This window comes from Callithrix jacchus, chromosome 1, assembly GCF_049354715.1.
Source record: "Callithrix jacchus isolate 240 chromosome 1, calJac240_pri, whole genome shotgun sequence".
NCBI lineage: Eukaryota > Metazoa > Chordata > Mammalia > Primates > Cebidae > Callithrix > Callithrix jacchus.
This window is the reverse complement of record NC_133502.1, coordinates 200,707,246-200,726,547: the sequence shown is the minus strand read 5'-3', so window position 1 is coordinate 200,726,547 and position 19,302 is coordinate 200,707,246. Positions and strand designations below refer to the sequence as shown.

The 19,302-nt window shown below is 38.2% G+C and overlaps 1 protein-coding gene across 15 annotated transcripts in view; it reads right to left on the bottom strand.

Annotated features, from left to right (window-relative positions):
* The window catches only part of HORMAD2 (HORMA domain containing 2), a 122,637-nt gene that overhangs the window by 75,731 nt on the left and 27,604 nt on the right, over window positions 1–19,302 (bottom strand). For 11 of the 15 annotated variants that reach the window (XM_054239936.2, XM_054239940.2, XM_078338025.1 and 8 more), the window contains 5 exons: window positions 18,919–18,982; window positions 18,019–18,055; window positions 11,035–11,055; window positions 10,370–10,396; window positions 43–110 (listed from right to left, as the gene is read on the bottom strand). In XM_054239936.2, coding sequence (XP_054095911.1) covers window positions 43–110; window positions 10,370–10,396; window positions 11,035–11,055; window positions 18,019–18,055; window positions 18,919–18,982 — 217 coding nt within the window. The remainder of the gene's footprint in view (window positions 1–42; window positions 111–10,369; window positions 10,397–11,034; window positions 11,056–18,018; window positions 18,056–18,918; window positions 18,983–19,302) is intronic. The other 4 variants (XM_078338016.1, XM_054239942.2, XM_078338042.1 and 1 more) reach the window with 1 other exon arrangement.

Below are 19,302 nucleotides of genomic sequence, written 5' to 3'. Positions count from 1 at the left end.
ATCCTATATATTTCTCATGTTCATTAAGCAGTTAGATTCTACCTGTCAAACTCCATAGTGGCTCCTTCTTTCATGTATTTGAATTTGAACTGGTACATCTCAGTCACTTTCTACAAAAACCAAAGGAAATAAAGAAAAAATAACAATTTAGAAAAGAAATCCAGAATCTTACCTGATAAGGAACATTTTCACTGTGTACCTACTATACTTTCTATATATCTGTTGCACAGCATCACATTATTCAAGAGTAACATTTCCAAATATAAAGACAACCTAATTTTTCTCCTCCATGCTAAATATGAATTAGATGAAAGATACTATTATTACCATTTTAAAGCTGGAAAAATGAAATCACAGAGTCAAGTATCTAACCCAATTAGGTAAATGAACAGTAGAACCACTTGAGAAATCATTCATTCATGTAACAAATATTGTATTGAATGTCTACTTTGTGTCAGGCACTGGAGTCACAGTGGTGAAGGAGACAGAAAAGGTCCCTGTTTTTCTGGAATATACAGACAATCCAGTAGGGGAAGCAGTCAATAAATAAATAAACAAATGAAATAAGCTAATTCCAATAGTGTAAGTACTGTGAAGAAGAAGCAGATTCTGTGACTGAGAGGTATATGAAGGAGACAAGTGCTGCTTCCGTTTGCAAAGGCCAAGGAATGCCTTGCTGAAGAGGTGAGGTTTGAGTTGAGCCTCAAGGGTCAGTTATGTGCAGATCTTGGGGGTGGGTGCCTCAGGCAGAGGGAACAGCAATACAAAGGCTGTCAAGTGAAAAGGGATGCCTCTTCTAGGATCAGAGAGGAGGCCCAGTGGCTGGAAACCAGCGAGCAACGGAAAGAATACAGGAAATGAGGTTATAAAAGACTATGGGACTTCGTTGGCCATGGTAAGGGGTTTGGATTTCATTCTAAGTAAGCCAGAAGTCTACAGAAGGGTTTTAAGCAGGTGAGTGATATGCATTTTTTAAACATCATCCTGGCTCCTTTAAAAGTGCAGAGGGCAAGAAATAAAAACCATGAGAGCAATAAAGAGGCTACTGCAGTAATTCAGGGAAGACTACAGTGGCAACAGGAAAATTAGAAAAAATTAGAAAAGGAGCGCTTGTTTTAGTGTTGTTAGTTAGTCTTGTTTTTTCAGTCCTGCACTAAAAACTAGATACTACTGCTCTCTGCTCTCCTCATTGTTAAGAAAACTAGAATAAAGAGGGACAAATTTCCTCATAAGAGATATATTCTACTTAAAATAAAATTAATGTCTGACCAAGCACAATGGCTCACAACTGTAATCCCAGCATTTTGGGAGACCAAGGTGGGTGGATCACCTGAGATCAGGAGTTCAAGACCAGCCTGGCCAATCAACATGGCAAAACCCTGTTTCTACTAAAAATACAAAAATTAGCCAGGCATGGTGGTGCAAGCCTGTAATCCCAGCTACTCCAGAGGCTGAAGCAGGAGATTACTTGAACCCAGGAGGCGTTGTTTTCAGTGAGCCGAGATTGCTCCTCTGCACTCCAGCCTGGGTGACAGAGCGAGACTGCATCTCAAAAATAGAATAGACTAGAATAAATAAATAAAAGTAAAGTGAAATATAAAAATAAATAATAAAATAAAATAAACATCTAGTAGTTGAAGCAAATGTTTAGCCCAGATATGTCATACAGTATGTCCACAGAACTGGAGAAGTACTAATGACAGGTAAAGGGTATAAGCTTAAATCAGAACACAAAAAAAATGTCCTTGGTCGGGCACAGTGGTTCATGCCTGTAATCCCAGCACTTTGGGAGGTCGAGGCAGGAGTTCAAAACTAGCCTGGCCAAAATGGTGAAACCCCCATCTCTACTAAAAATACAAAAATTAGCCGGTTGTGGCGGTACATGCCTAGTTCCAGCGACTCAGGAGGCTGAGGCATGAGAATCAGTTGAACCCAGGAAGTGGAGGTTGCAGTGAGCCAAGATCACATCACTGCACTTCAGCCCAGGCTACCAGAGAGACTGTCCCTCCGTGCCCCCAGAAAAGTCCTTTATTTATCTGGTTCAGTATTTGATCCTTGACAATGGGAGAATGAGGATGTTAGACTGATCAGAAAAAGTCTCAGTGTTTCTGTTATTTTAAGTCTCCCAGTTTTGCTGATCTTAAACCTTAACATGAAACTTAATTACAGGTGATCAGCTCCTGGGAAAACTGTCTCATGCTGCTTAAACTCTAAGGAGATTGATTTGTAATGGAGTTAATTTTAAAAGAGAAAAGCATTTTCCGAATAAGACAGTCTACTTGAGAAATCAAATGAAGTTCAGAAAACTGTTTTGTAAATACAGTAGGACAGACAGATGAGATTAGAGGTGCCTATAGCAACAGGTTCACTCCAGATAGGCTAGATGAACAGTCCTCTCTTAGCCAATGCTGGGTATATATAATTGCTCTACCAAGCAAACAATGCCCATTCTTCCCGCCTGCCCATGTTTCTCAATCAACTCTAGCTTTTTAATGCTCTGAGTGATCTTTTGTTTTTTAAAACTGTATCAAGAGGAGGTTGTTTTAGCAATTGATAATTTTATTTAGGCTTTATTATTTGATCCCTGAAGCAACTAATAAAAGAGTTACATTAATAACTGTTTTACAGAAGATGCTAATCCTTAATTAACTTTAGTCTAACTCTGGCTTATCTAGGAAGGTATATTTACAGCAGGCACTATTCCTTTTTTTGTTTTTTTTTGTTTGTTTGTTTTGTTTTTTTGAGACGGAGTCTTGCTCTGTCACCCAGGCAGGGTCAATGGCGCAATCTTGGCTCACTGCAACCTCTGCCTCCCTGGTTCAAGTTATTCTCCTGCCTCAACCTCCCGAGTAGCTGAGATTACAGGCACGTGCCACAACGCCTGGCTAATTTTTTGTGATTTTAGTAGAGATAGGGTTTCACTGTGTTAGCCAGGATGGTCTCGATCTCCTGACCTCATGATCTGCCTGCCTCGGCCTCCCAAGTGCTGGGATTACAGGAATGAGCCACTGCACCCAGCCCAACAGGCACTATTCTTTTTTTGTTGTTGTTTTGTTTTGAGACAGAGTTTCGCTCTTGTTACCCAGGCTGGAATGCAATGGCGCGATCTCGGCTCACCGCTATCTCCACCTCCTGGGTTCAGGCAATTCTCCTGCCTCAGCCTCCTGAGTAGCTGAGATTACAGGCACACGCCACCATGCCCAGCTAATTTTTTGTATTTTTAGTAGAGACGAGGTTTCACCATGTTGACCAGGATGGTCTCAATCTCCTGACCTCATGATCTGCCTGCCTTGGCCTCCCAAGTGCTGGGATTACAGGAGTGAGCCACTGCACCCGGCCCAGCAGGCACTATTCTTAACACCTCATTTAACACTTTTCTGACTAACATGTTGCCTAATAAAGATGAACCATTGAACTGCTCATCAGTGGTTTATATGAATCATACTAAATCTAGTCACATAGGCCAAAGCAACAGAAACATATGCAGCCTTTCCTTTTCCTTCCATATTCCAATCTATTGGCAAGAATTTTTAGGTCTATCTCTAAAGCAAATCACAAGTCCAGCTGATACTTGTTCTCTGTTCTGTAGCCAAAAGGAGTTTTTGAAAATACAAATCAGACCATGTATTTCCTTTGCTTAAAATCCCCCATTAGCTTCTTAACACCCTTAAAATCCAAAATTTATCTTGATCTGCAAGGCCTTACTCATCTGTCCTCTGCCTGCCTCTCTGATCTTATTTCTGGCCACTTTCCCTTGCACTCTGCTAAGCTCCAGGCTCATGGCACTTTTTCTATGCTCAAACATCCAATATTCCTTCCTGCCTTACGGTCTTTGCACAGCTATACTCTGGAACATGCCGTCTCCAGTTAATGATAAGAATAATATTTAGGCACTGCTGTAAATATTTTACATCAGTTCATTTTTGTGTAGCCAACACTCGGAAGTAGCCATTATTATTCTCATTATTGATGAAGCTAGTAAGTGGTAGAACCGCAATTTGACTCCAGTGCCTGTGATGTTAACTATGGTGTTATTTGGCCTGTCACGTGCCATTGCCCCTCACAGACTTGCATGGGCTGACTCCTCCTGGTTATTCATCTTAGCTCAAACAGTAGCCTCTCAGGGACGCCTCCTAGGAACTGCCTAATCTAACACAACCATCTAAACCCTCCTTCTTCATTCTCCACTTCAGCACTCTCTAGCACACCACCTGTTAAAATTTTTTCTTCATAGCACGATGTCTATGTGAAATTATATGTACTAATTTTTATTTACTTATTTATTGCTTATCCTACCTCATAAGAATGTAGGTTTCTAGAGAGCAGGGATCTTGCCTATCCCATTCACTCTTGTATTTTCATACCTTGAACAGTGCTAGGCACATAAAATGAACCCAATTAATATTTGCTGAATGAATAAATATTTGGCCAGGGTAGAATTCATGCTTACTTAGGATTTCATCCTATAAGGATTTTTTCTAAAATAAAGTATCTAAAAATATATTGTGGCTAGAAATAGGAACCACTTATAGTTAAGTTCATGAAGCAGTCTATTAAAAGTGAGTGTTGGCCAAGTGCAGTGGCTCACAACTGTAATCCCAGCGTTTTGGGAGGCTGAGGCAACAGGATCCTTTGAGACCAGCCTGGGCAACATAACTCCATCTTTACAAAAGTTTTTTAAAATAACTGGGCATCATGGTGAACAACTGCAGTCCCAGTTTCTTGGGAGGCTGAAGTAGGAGAATCACTTGGGTCTAGAAGGTCAAGGCTGCCATGAGCCAAGATTGCACCACTGCACTCCAGCCTGGGCAAAGAAGGGAGGGCCTGTCTCTTAAAAAAAATAAAAATAGGGAGATCGATCCAAGATGGCCGACCACTAACAGCTCAGGATTGTAGCTCCCAGTGAAAGCCCAGAGAACAAGACGACGCCACACTTTTAGACGAATTTTCGTCACTCACCGATCAGCCGATTCCCAGTGGAGGAGCCCCACGGGTCGCCAGCGCGACTCTTGTGGCCACCGCAGCGGTTTTGCCAGCGTCTTGGCGCAGCAGCTCTTCACGCAGAGCCAACAGGACTGCTTCCCCTACTGACCGGAGTTTGGAGCTCCGGGAAGTCAGAGCCGCTTGTTGCGGACTCAAGAGGGAAGCCAGACCAGAGATTCCTGGGCAGAAGAGCACCATCAGTCTTATCGCTGCTATTTAGGCTGCCACAGTGGGTTGCTCGGATCCCAGCACTGGGAATCAATAAGTCAGACGTCGACTCAGAAACCTAATTAGAAAGGTGGTTCATCTACAATGAAGGGAAAAGAACAGCCTAAGAAGGCCGAGTATACTCAAAATCAGAACCCATCAGCAACGGAACAAGCCCTGATGGAAAAGGACTCATCAGTAACGGAACAAGCCCTGATGGAAAAGGACTCATCAGCAGCAGAACAAGTCCTGATGGAAAAGGACTCATCAGCAACCAAACAAACCCTGATGGAAAAGGACTCATCAGTAACGGAACAAGCCCTGATGGAAAAGGACTGTGTTCCATTATCTGAAGTAGGCTTAAAAGGTGGATGATAAGAAACTTCTGGGAGTTAAAGGAACTTGTTCTAACCCAATGTAAAGAAACTAAGAACTTGGAAAAAAGGTTAGATGAAATGTTGAAAAGAATAGACAATATAGAGAGGAATACAAATGAACTTATGGAGTTGAAAAATACAACACGAGAACTTAGTGAAATATGTACAAGCTTAAACAGCCGAATGGATCAAGCAGAAGAAAGGGTATCAGAGGTCGAAGATCAACTTAATGAAACAAAACGACAAGACAAGAATAGAGAAAAAAGGATAAAAAGGAATGAGCAAAGTCTCCAAGCAATATGGGACTATGTGAAAAGACCTAATATACGCTTGATTGGTGTACCTGAATGTGATGGAGAGAATGAATTCAAGCTGGAAAATACTCTCCAGGACATTATCCAGGAAAATTTTCCTAATTTAGCAAAGCAGGACACTATTCAACCCCAGGCAATACAGAGAACACCACAAAGATATTCCTCAAGAAGACCAACCCCAAGGCACATAATTGTTAGATTCACCAAGATCGAAACGAAGGAGAAAATATTAAGGGCAGCCAGAGAGAAAGATCAAGTTACCCATAAAGGTAAGCCTATTAGGCTTACAGCAGATCTCTCAACGGAAACCCTACAAGCTAGAAGAGAGTGGGGGCCAATATTCAATATACTTAATCAACAGAACTTTCAGCCCAGAATTTCATATCCTGCCAATTTAAGCTTTACATTTGAAGGAAAAATAAAATCTTTTAGGAACAAGCAAGTACTCAGAGATTTTAGTACCACCAGGCCTGCTTTACAAGAACTTCTAAAAGAAGCATTATACACAGAAAGGAACAACCAGTATGACCTTTTCTAAAAATACACCAAAAAGTAAAGAGCATTAACATAAAGAAGAATTTTTATCAACGAAAGGACAAAATAGCCAGTTAAGATCAAACGGCAGCAACCCTAAATTTAAATCGACCAAATCTCCCAATCAAAAGATACAGACAAAATCTAACGGTATATCCAAAGATATACATAGACTCAAAATAAAGGGTTGGAAAAAAAAAGTACCAACCAAATGGAGAGCAAAAATAAATAAATAAAAAGCAGGAGTTGCAATTTTCACATTTGACAAAATAGATTTCAAAGCTACAAGGATACAAGGGTAAAAGGATTAATGTAGTAATAAGAGATCTTAACACCCAGATACATAAGACCCATAATGAGATTTAGATTCAACGAGACAGAAAATTGATAACGATACCCGGGACTGGAACTAAGATCCAGAACAAATAAACTCAATAGAGCTCTCCATTTTAAACACAAAAAATATACATTATCCACAAAATCTAACGATATATCTAAAGATATACAAAGACTCAAAACAAGGGGATGGAAAAAAACTCACCAACCAAATGGAGAGCAAAAATAAATAAATGAAAAGCAGGAGTTGCAATTCTCACACTTAATAAAATAGATTTCAAAGCTACAAGGATGCAAGGGTAAAAGGATTAATGCAACAATAAGAGATCTTAACACCCAGATACATAAGACACATAATGAGATTTAGATTCAACGAGACAACAAATTGATAACGATATCCAGGACTTGAACTGAGAGCCAGAACAAATAAACACAGTAGAGGTCTCAATTTTAAACACATAAAATATGCATTAACCACTTTAAACACTCAAAATATTGATCGGCCATTATTGAAACCCATTTTAGGAATGAAGTAATATTCCTTTTTCCCTCTTTTTCTTTTTTTTCCCCTTCTTTTTCTCTTTTTCCCCCCCAAAAAAAAATAAAAACAAAAAAACAAACAAACCCATTCAAAAGTGGGCAAAGGACATGAACAGACACTTTTCCAAAGAAGACATACATGAGGCCAACAACCATATGAAAAAATGCTCATCATCACTGGTCATTAGAGAAATGCAAATCAAAACCACATTGAGATACCATCTCACACCAGTTAGAATGGCGATCATTAAGAAATCTGGAGACAGCAGATTCTGGAAAAATAAATAAATAAAAAAATAAATAAATAAAATAAAAAATAAAAAAATAAAAATAAAAATAAAGAATGTTGACCACCTCCAATGGTAAATAGGCACAAAGGAATAGATGAGGAAACCATAAGATTTATGCCTTCGCAATATTCATATATAATAATTATATATGGTCTTACATGCATTAAGCTGTGTAAATCTTTCTTATTTACATTTTGGTTTACACGTTTTACTAATACTTGCTTACTCATTTTGTAGCGTGTGCCTATAGAAAGCTACACTATCACTCTTCACTACTTTAGTACTTAGTTTTCTTAGCTACTTACTTTCTTGGTCACCTCTTTCATGACATGGAACAACCAGAACAAAACTTCAAGCCCGGAAGCACCCCAACTTTGTGCAATGTTGAAAACTCTGTTGGCTTTCTGAACCAAGGAAACATACTTGTTTGATTTAAGCCAGAGGTTCTCAATTGTTGTACCATGACATACTCTTCATGGTACAACAATTTTAATCCACGTGTCTAGTGTATTTTTGCTTCAGGCATATATAAACATTGTTATTGTCTGTGCAATTTTGTTTAGGAAAGGTTATACTTCTAGGCATACAACTCAAGAAACGTGGCATAATATGAGATAAATGCCAAAGACTATGTTTATGTTAGAAAGTTGTTTTGTGAGTACATAAGAGAATGAGATCAGGGAGGTAAATAGTTGTATCAGTGACTTGATACTAAATAGCAACCATAAAATGATGTTAACTTGTGGATGCTTTTTAGGCCCTATGAACATTGCTATACCACAGTAGTAGTTACACTGTAATTATTACTGATTTGTTTGGGTTCTTTTGAGTGTTTTAGTATCACCCAACATACTACTGAAATTTTCAGTAATAAAAAGTATACGGTGAACACATAGAGGTTAGGGATCACTACCCACCTGTAAGAGGAACACTCTGTAAACATTCACAATATTTTTTCCTGGGTCATAAATGATAGCTCAAAACTTACCACATAACAAGCTTTTGTTTCCTAACTTCATTATTATATATGCCTGCATTTCTTCCCACTCTGTAATATTTTCTTGTAATTAAGCTCAATTTGCTTAGCATTTCACTACCCCCAAAAAACCCTGGTTTCAAACTAGGAAGTTTTCATGCATAGGAAAACATGATAAATATTACACTAAGAAAATGACAAATTTAATAACTATTAGAAGGTTTTATTTTGGGAAACTTCCCTTCAGACTTAGGGTGTGCTGGGAAGCATTTTGAAACAAAACAAGAGGCAAAGATAATAAAAGATAGAACTAGTTTGGGCATTGAGGAATTGCTACATACTGTACGTAACAGTTTTCTTACCCCTTGCTTAAACAGCTTAATATTCTTGCAAAGAAAGAATATTAAGAGCTAAAAATGCATAATTTAGTCTAGAATACCACCAGTTAGGCTAAATGCACAGGCTTAGAGAAAGAAAATTGAAAGCAAAAAAAAAGTAAAGAAAGTTACATGTCATCTTGCAAAGAAAGAATATTAAGAGCGAAAAATGCATAATTTAGTCTAGAATGCCACCAGTTAGGTTAAATATGTAGGCTTAGAGAAGGAAAATTGAAAGCAAAGAAAGAGAAAGCTAGGAGAAAGACAAAGCGAATAAAGTGAGAAGAGAACGGAAGGTTTCTCCCTCCATTTCTCTACCACAGCCACATTCAAAGTGGCCCAAGTAATTATTATGTGTCCAAAATTATGATATTCACTCTGGGAGATAGAAAACAAGGCAAGACTCTTGTCATCAAGAATTCACAATCTGGACCGGGCATGATAGCTCATGCCTGTTATCCCAGCACTTTGGGAGGTTGAAGTGGGCAGATCACTTGAGGTCAGGAGTTCGAGACCAGCCTGGCCAACATGGTGAAATCCTGCCTCTACTAAAAATATAAAAATTAAAAACATGGAAAATATAAAAAGCTGGGCATGGTGGTGCACACCAGTAATCCCAGCTATGCAGGAAGCTGAGGCAGAAGAAATGCTAGAACCTGCCACGCAGAGGTCACAGTGAGCCAAGATTGCACCACTGCACTGCAGCCTGTGTGACAGAGTGAAACGCTGTCTTAAAAAGAAAAAAAGAATTCACAATCTAGTTGGGGAGATTAAGTAATCAATATGAATCAATTGAGAGTGTTAAATTGTGGGGGTTCTGCTGGAAAAGGAATTTAAAGAAAGAAGTTAGTTTAGACCAAATAGCCAAAGAGGCTTACATATAAGATTTGAACATAGTTGGCCTTGAAGATGAGTCGAATTCTCTAAACAGCGGGAAGAAATCTAAAGAAAGAAGAGGTAAAGCTCTGAAAATCTATAAAAGCATGAAAAGGCGAGAATTGGCAAAAAAGAAAATTAAAAGTATGCTATATCTCATTTATTTTCCCAAAAGGCCATAAACAGAAAGGATTCATAATCAGTTTAATAAGAAAATGTGGTTTTATATTACTTGGAAAAAAAAGTCCATAAAAATTAAATTAAGAAAACAACATGGTTTTATACATTTATACATTAAGAGACTCTTAATGCCAACAGGTTAGGGAATAGGCTCAGTTCTTCTCAATGCCTTTCTCCCTCAAAACCCTTAGATTGTTTTTGAAAAATCTTATAATAAGAGATTGGTCAGGTTTATAGTAAAATATACTGAAAGAGCCCACTATGAGTTCCTCTGGTCATATGGTAGTCTAGTAATATAATCGATAGCCTCAACTCAGATAAACATATTAATATATAATATACATATACTACCCACCTATATGTTTGTGTGTGTTCTTACCTCAGGTCCTGTGGGATTTGCATAAAGCTGTATAAGGTAAAATAAACAGCATTTAATTTCTGGAATTTACTGGATTACTCCTTATAGAATACTTTTTTTATATAGAGTTCAATTTGGCCTCTATTAGTTGAGTATAGACATATTTTAAGCTAGAGATAGGCTATGCTTATTTTGTGAACGTAGAGTCTTAGAATATTCTATGAACACTGAATAAACTGAAATTAATAATGAGACATTTATAATTACCATAACTGAGCTAATTCTAAATAATCCATTATGGTTTCATAGATCTAAGACTCTCAATGGCATCTTCTCATTTTCTAGTCTTAACTACATATAACATGTTAAGCTCAAAGGTATACAGAATTTTGAGTCTACCAAACTTCAAAAAAAAAAGTGGAGTCTGTAAAGTAACTAAAAAAATAAAATCCTGAGAGCCAATAAATGAAGCAGTTAGTACAGCCTATATATTTTCCCATGTATTATACCAAAGAAATATACAATTCATAATTTTTTAAGACTTTTAATAGATCTTATGTTTTTAATTTCCAAGACAGATAAAGAAAATCAGGAAGGAAGAGGGAGAATAATATTTTAATGTTTCACTTGTCAAAAGACAACAAAATAGAGACCACGGCTTGGTCTTTAAATGAGTGTGTACTTACTGTCAGTACTGCCATACGTAGCTTTCAGAGAAAGAAAAAAAGTGTTATTACATACTTACACCTATATTATCACTCTTTTTAATAGACTAATTAAAATATTATATTTCAAAGAGGTTCCAAAGATTTGGATAGGAAAAATATATCCAGAAAGCCAGAAAAAAAGGATAGAGTCATCTCTCAGTATGGGAGAGGGAATTAGTTCCAGGACTCCCTCTGAATACCAAAATCCATGTGTACTCAAGTCCCTCAGGGGGTATATGAAAAGTCAGCCCTCTGTATCTGGGTTTTGCATCCACAAATACTGTATTTTCTCTTTTCGTTCTTTTTTTTTTTTTTTTTTTTTTTGTGACAGAGTCTCACTCTGTCACCCAGGTTGTAGTGCAGTGGCATGATCTCTGCTCACTGCAACCTCTGTTTCCCGGGTTCAAGGGATTCTCCTGCCTCAACCTCCCAAGTAGCTGGAATTACAGGCACCTGCCACCATGCCTGGCTGATTTTTGTATTTTCAGTAGAGACGGGGTTTTTCCATGTCGGCCCAGCTGGTCATGAACTCCTGACCTCAAATGATCCTTCTGTCTCAGCCTCCCAAAGTGCTAGAATTACAGGCATGAGCCACTGCCCCCAGCCTGTATTTTCAACCTACCTTTGGTTGCAGATGCAGAAGCCACAGATACAGAAGGCCAGTTGTATTTACTGAAAATAATCCATGTATAAGTGGGCCCATGAAGTTCAAATCCATGTTGTTCAAAGGTCAACTGTAGTTTTTTTGGGGAGGGTCAAAATTAATTTTATGCTAAAAGTTTATTATATGAAGCCAGGTGCAGTGGCTCACGCCTGTAATCCTAACACTTTGGGAGGCAAGGGTGGGTAGACTGCTTGAGCTCAGGAGTTCAAAACCAGCCTGGGCAACATGGTGAAACCTGTCTCTACTAAAATACAAAAAATTAGCTGAGAGTGGTGGTGTGTGCCTGTAATCCCAGCCACTCGGGAAGCTGAGACAGGAGCATTTCTTGAACCCGGGAGGTGGAGGTTGCAGTGAGCTGAGATTGCACCATTGCACTCCAGCCTGGGTGACAGAGCAAGACTCCGTCTCAAAAAAAAAAAAAAAAGCGTATTATATGTTAACAATTTTGATAGCAATTTTTTTGCATTATAAAGGGGAATTTCCTAGATAGCTAAAAACTGATTCTTTCCTATAATTTTTTTCTCTCCACTTCCGAATGACTAGCATTTTTTAATTTATATTTAATAGTTGTACATATTTTGGGAGTACATGTGATATTTTGATACCTATATACAACGTGTAATGAGTTCAACTGTAATTTAATTCATTTCTAGATTACTTATAATGCCTATTACTATGTAAATGTTATATAAATAGTTGTTACACTGTATTTTTTATTTGTATTATTTTTTATTGTTGTACTGTTGTTTTTTTCTAAATATTTTTGAGTTGGTTGAATCTGTGGATATAGAATGCTCTGATACATGGAGGGTCAACTGTACTAATTATTCACTCATTCAAGTGAATGCCTGTTACATACCCAGGGCTCTGTTGGAGAGGAGAGAGACACAAAAAAGATAACTATCCCTACTCTCAAAAAGTTATATTTTAGTTCTGGAGGCAAAAGATATATAAAATAATTCATTATTACTAAATAATTAAATATGCTACAAGTACATCAAAAAGCATCCTATTTGAAACTAGTCTACTAAAGTAATAATGTCATATATCTATAAAGTTCTTGTCCTCTCTACATACATACTACTATGAACAGATTATCTCTGCTTGAAAGAGTAATATGCAGACATAGATAGAAATATAATCAAGCCAATGATAATTGTTTTTAAAAACTAGAATACAAATCAGAAAATGTCAGGCCAGGCACAGTTGTTCATGCCTATAACCCCAGCACTTTGGGAGGCCAAGGTGGGCAGATCACTTGAATGCAGAAGTTGAAAACCAGCCTGGGAAACATGGTAAGATGCCATCTCTACAAAAAAGTAAAAAAAATTAGCTAGGCATTGTGGTGCACACTTGTGGTCCTAGCTACTTGGGAGGCTGAGGCAGGAGGATTGTTTGAGGCCTGGAGGTTGAGGCTACATTGAGCCGTGATTATGCCAATGCACTCCAGCTTAGGCAACACAGTGAAAACCTGTAAGAAAGTACGAGGGAAAGGAAGAAATAAAAGAAAGAGAGGAAGAAAGAAAAGAAAAGGAAAGATAGAAAAAAATTTTCAGAACTATGATTTCATTTTGACGGACTAAAACTTTACTGCCACTGTGTGGCCATTTTGGTTACTGCATATAATTGATTTTAAGACTACATAGTGAAACTCACACATTAATTAATTGAGTTCACTTATTTATGCATTCATTCAAAAACAGACATGGCCCCAATCTCAGGGAACATTCAGACTAGCAGGGGAGAACAACGTTAAACAAAAAAAGAGCAAAGATGGCTACATCTTATCATGGTGTTCATCGCTATGAAGAGGCAACATGGGGTGCTATGAGAACATAAAATCAAGGGACCATCTAGGCTGGGGAGGAGGGTGTCAGGGAAGGCCTCCCTAGGGAAGTAAATATTTAAGTGGAGACTTGAAGGATAAATTGGAGTTAGCTAGGCAAGGGGTATGGGGTAGGGGAGAGAAGTTTCCAGGCAAGAGGAACAATATACACAAAGGTTAAAAAAAAAAAAGAAGCTTGGCATGTTCTAGATTCCTTGTGTGGCCTGAAGATGAGAACAATAGTGATGCCCTGGCCAGGCAGACAGGGATTATACAGGCCTGGCAGACCATGTGAAGGACTCTGAACTTTATTTTAAAAGCCATGGAAAACGTTTAGGCAAAAGCATGACATGATCAGACTTGGGTTTCTGAAAGTATGCAGTGTGGACAGTGGATTGGAATGGTGAGGAATAGAGAATGGGAATAAGGAAAGAGCTAGGTAGCTGTATACAATATAGTCTCTTTTTTACAACAATTATCTACAGCACTGATATGGGCTTATTTTAAAGAATTTAAGCATAATATAAAGTATTTAAAAAGTATAAAAATCACCCAAAATTTCACAACTAGAGATAACCATGCTCTTACAGGAGAACATCTTTTAAGATCTCGAGATACTCAAATTTGATTTTACTCAAACTATTTTCATTAATTTTTTGAGATGAAGTCTTGCTCTGCTGCCTAGGCTAGAGTGCGGTGGCACAGTCTCAACTCACTGCAACCTCTACCTCCCATGTTCAAGCAATTCTCCTGCCTCAGCCTCCCGAGTAGCTGGGACTACAGGCACAAGCCACCATGCCCAGCTAAATTTTTTTGTTTTTATAGCAGAGACAGCTTGCCACCATGTTGCCCAAGCTGGTCTCTAACTCCTGGGTTCAAGAGATCCCCCCTGCCTTGGCCTCCAAAAGTGCTGGGATTACAAGTGTGAGCTACTGTGCCCAGCCTCAAACTACTTTTTTTTTTTTGAGATCCAGTCTTGCTCTGTCACCCAGGCTGGATTGCAGTGGTGTGATCTAGGCTCACTGCAACCTCCGCCTCCTGGGTTCAGGCAATTCTCCTGCCTCAGACTCCTGAGTAGCTGGGATTACAGGCATGTGCCACCACACATGCTAATTTTTTCTGTGCTTTTAGTAGAGACGGGGTTTTAACATGTTGGCCAGGGTGGTCTCGATCTTCTGAACTCACGATCCACCCACCTTGGCCTCCCAAAGTGCTGGGATTACAGGCACGAGCCACTGTGCCCAGCCCAAACTACTTTTAAAACATATCGTATACACCTGAGGAAAGTTATAAAAGATTAACAGTTGAAAAACAATATAAATACTATTTACTTAGGAGTCTAAGTCATCTATCTAAAATTTTGTCTTTTGATCTCTCCAAAACAAGTTATTTTGACTGAGTCAGTCACACAGGTAGTCATTTAGTAAAATAAATTCATCAAACTAGCTACTCTTTGTACATTATGCTGCTATTTTAGTACATGTAATACATAATTTTTTATTTAAGAAGTGATTCTTTCTATTATACTATGACCTCCCTGAGAGTGGAATCACATATACTCATTTTTATCTCATCCAATGCCTAGGCACAATGTCTGGCACAGATTAAATAGCCAATGTATAAAGAATGTATAGTTAACAGATATATAGTGTTTATTATGTGCTAGGTATTCTTCTAAACATTTTAGATCAGTGGTTCTCAAATTATGATCCCTAGACCAGCAGTCAAGAGCATCACATGTAATTTATCTGAAATGCAAATTCTTACATAAGAAATTTTGAGGTGAGGCTTGACAATCTGTGTTTTAACAAGTCCTCCAGGTGATTCTGATGCAAACTAAAGTTTGAGAACCACTGCTTTAGATTATTAACTCATTTAATCTCAAAAACTTTAACAGGTAGATTCTATTATTATTCCCATCTTCTATGCAAAGAAACTAAGGTACCAAAAGGCAGGTTACTTGCCAAAGGTCACACAAGTATTAAGTAACAGAACTTGGATACTTCAGACCATCTGACTCCAAAACTTGAACTTTTAGCTATATTGTACTGCCCCTCAATGAGGGACAGTCAGGAAATGTTGCTAAATGAATGGATGAAGAGGAATGAATGAGCACTCTTCAATATTCCAGTGATGGCCTTCTTCCCCTCTGAATCTGCCAAATATTCAGGGCCTTCAAAGCTCAAAAGCTGTTTTCTCTGAAAAGATTTATCTCTTGTTCTTCACAGGATATAGTGCCTTCTTTCCCATACTTCCCATTGCACATGATCAGTATCTTTCTTTTGGCATGCATCCCTTTCTAATGAGCATTACAGGGGTGTTAATCAAAATGTTTCTGATATTTTTACATAAAAATATCAAACTGATATTTTAAAAGATCAATATATAGGCCAGATACGGTGGCTCACACCTGTAATTCCAGCACTTTGGGAGGCCAAGGCCGGCAGATCACTTGAGGTCAGGAGTTCGAGAGCAGCCTGGCCAACGTGGTTAAACCCCATCTCTACTGAAAATACAAAAATTAGCAGGTGTGGTGGTGCATATCTGTAATCCCAGCTACTCAGGAGGCTGAGGCAGGAGCATCACTTGAACCCTGGAGGTGGAGATTACAGTGAGCTGAGATCACGCCACTGCACTCTAGCCTGGCCGACAGAGTGAGACTCTGTCAGAAAAAAAAAGTAATAAATAAATAAACATGTAAAGCCCAATATGATATAGATACTGGCCAATCAGAAAGGAGGCCAATTTAGCCCTAAAGCTGGGCTCCTGGAAGCAACCCTTGGACTAGATACTAACCCTTTAGTTACTGGATTTTGGAGTGTTCTGGATCCCAAAGAGACACTGGTAAGGTGAGGGCGAGGATATTGTTGGGAGCCACATGAGCTCTCAGGAAAGCAGCTATTTACCATTCAATACAGAAATATTTCAATCTTTTAACAGCAAATACAGCTGAATCAGTATGTAACAGCTAATCATCAGCCCTGCAAATGAATACTTATTTTCTGCCATGGTCTATAAGCTCTTTCCCACTTCTGTTTTATCTTTGTATCCCTCAGTCCCTCTGGTCAGTGTTGAATAAATCATAAGTAATAAATGTGCAGTGGAAATAGAAATGTATGAATGTGCTAAATAATCCAGTGTAAGCCTTCCTGACCTCAAGATTTCTTAAAGAAACAGGAATTGAGGAGTAAAAAGAAGACATAGATGGAGAAAATGGGGAAAAGCGGTGGCAGAAATTTCAAATATTTATAGGCCTTGGCTGCCACTGGAGAGCAGCAGGCATGGCTCTGCTCTACCCTACAACCATGGGCCTCAGTAAGGGCCACAAGGTGATCAAGAATGTGAGCAAGCCCAGGCCCAGATGTCATCGCAGGTGCCTGACCAAACATACCAGGTTCGTGTGGGATATGATCTGAGAGGTGTGTGGCTTCACTGTGTATGGGCAGCATCCCATGGAGTAGCTCAAGGTCTCCAAGGACAAATGGGCCTTCAAGTTCATCAAGAAAAAGGTGAGAACACATTTTTGCACCAACAGGAAGCAGAGGGAGCTGAGCAATGTCCTGGCCACCATGAGGAAAGTGGCTGCCAAGGACTGAGCCCCCTGTCTTGCCCTGCCTTCTGCTCATAATAAAAACTGCACAGAAAGAAGAAAGAAAAAGAAAGAAAGAAAGAAAGAAAGAAAGAAAGAAAGAAAGGAAGGAAGGAAGGAAGGAAGGAAGGAAGGAAGGAAGGAAGGAAGGAAGGAAGGAAGGAAGGAAAAGAAGGATTGATTGCATTTATATACATCTTGTCTCTTCATCTAGGACTAGAGCCTCCATTTTGTTCACCCTTCATAGCTGTCTTGGGCAGCATGAAAGATCAGATGCACTTAAAATTTAAGCTGGATTTTTAAAAAAATTTGAGGTACAATACTAGCTATTGTAAGAGAATAGATTATACTTATGAACCAAACATAGTTACCAAAATAACTAAGACAGAATAAAAACCAATTATTCAAGTCCATTTTTTCCTTTCATATCTGCAAATTGAATCGCCACTATTCTAAATATATTCAATGCACTAAATGCCAGATTCTTGTCTCTCCTGTCCCACATCCTGTGGTTCTCTTCCCCTGACTTCAGATGAAATTCTGTGGTCAAACAGATATGAGTATATAAAAGAGAAAACTGAGTTTTATTTATTTCTTTTTTTTTAAATAGAGATGAATTTCACCATGTTGGTCAGGCTGGTCTCAAACTCCCGACCTCAGGTGAGCCACCCATCTTGGCCTCCCAAAGGAGTTTTATTTCTAACCGACGCAAAGGAAACATCAGCAGGACAATAAAGATAGAAGATAACAAGAAATTAGTTTATGGATGCAAACACAGATACTGTTACACTGCTAAACATGACAATGAAATAAAAGTCTAATTTCTTTTTTTAAAGAATAAAAGACAAGTCTTTGATTCCTATGTAAATTTAAAAGTATTCTTACGTATTTCTTTTCCAAAGCATCAAAACAACCTTGAATCCTGTCAAGAAATAAATGTTTGATGTCAATTGGACCACATGCAAAGCCAAAAAATTTCAAAGTACAGAATTCATTTACATTCTTTGTTTTGATATATATTAAGTTGATAACCATCTCATCTTTCCCATTTAATCATTTTTTTAAAACTCCCAGCAACTTTTAATATGTTGATATAACTTTATAAATAACAGTGAGCAATTTTTTTGGATCCCGTAATGTTTAGAACCCTGACATGCATATGATAAATTATCAATTTTTAAAATTTCTGTGGGTACCTAGTAGGTGTATATATTTAATATTTTATCACATTTTTAATTTTTATACAACTCAATTTTCTTTTGAAAACAAAGCTAAATCAGTGTCTTAACAATATATTGAGTTATAATTCTTACAAATTTCTATCAAATTACTTTTAAAAGGAAAGAGGGAAAGTAGGCCAGATGCAGTGGCTCATGCCTGTAATCCCAACACTTTGGGAGGCTGAGGAGGGCAGATCACAAGGTCAAGAGATCAAGACCATCTTGGCCAACATGGTGAAACCCCATCTCTACTAAAAAATGCAGAAATTCTCCGAGTGTGGTGGTGAACACCTGTAGTCCCAGCTACTAGGGAAGCTCAGGCAGGAGAATTGCTTGAGCCCAGTGGGTGGAGGTTGCAGTGAAGTGAGATCCTGCCACTGCACTCCAGCCTGGCGACAGAGTGAGACACCATCTCAAAAAGAAAAGAAAAGAAAGAGGGAAAGGGAAAGTAGGAAAGAAAGAAATGGTATTTAAAACAATAATCTTACTAAATAAGGTTTTATGGGTAATTTCAGCTGTAATAAAAATAATATTATTCAACTTTTGTGGAATTTCTGTTACTTACCATCTGATAATATGCAGTGACCCAGGACATTTTTTATCTTCTCGGAGGATTTTTAAACTGAGGTCTACAAAAACAGAAACACAGTCTATTTTTATCTACTAAATGACTGCTGTACTAAAATTGTCCATGCTAAATAGGGTATTTCCTTTAACTATTTTATTTATGTAACTTATTTAGTTTCATAGCTTATAAAAACATTTTGGATCTCTAAACATCTACTTTAAAAATAAATCCTATGGTAATGAGTAGCTTAGTCTCAATTTTGATTACAGTTAGGAGTTTCCCCCTTCAACAATGTAGCACAACTGAGTTGTCTGCAAAATCAATTTGTGTCCCTTCTTTGCCTCTATTGAATTCTAAGTAATTATGAGGTAATGTTGAGAC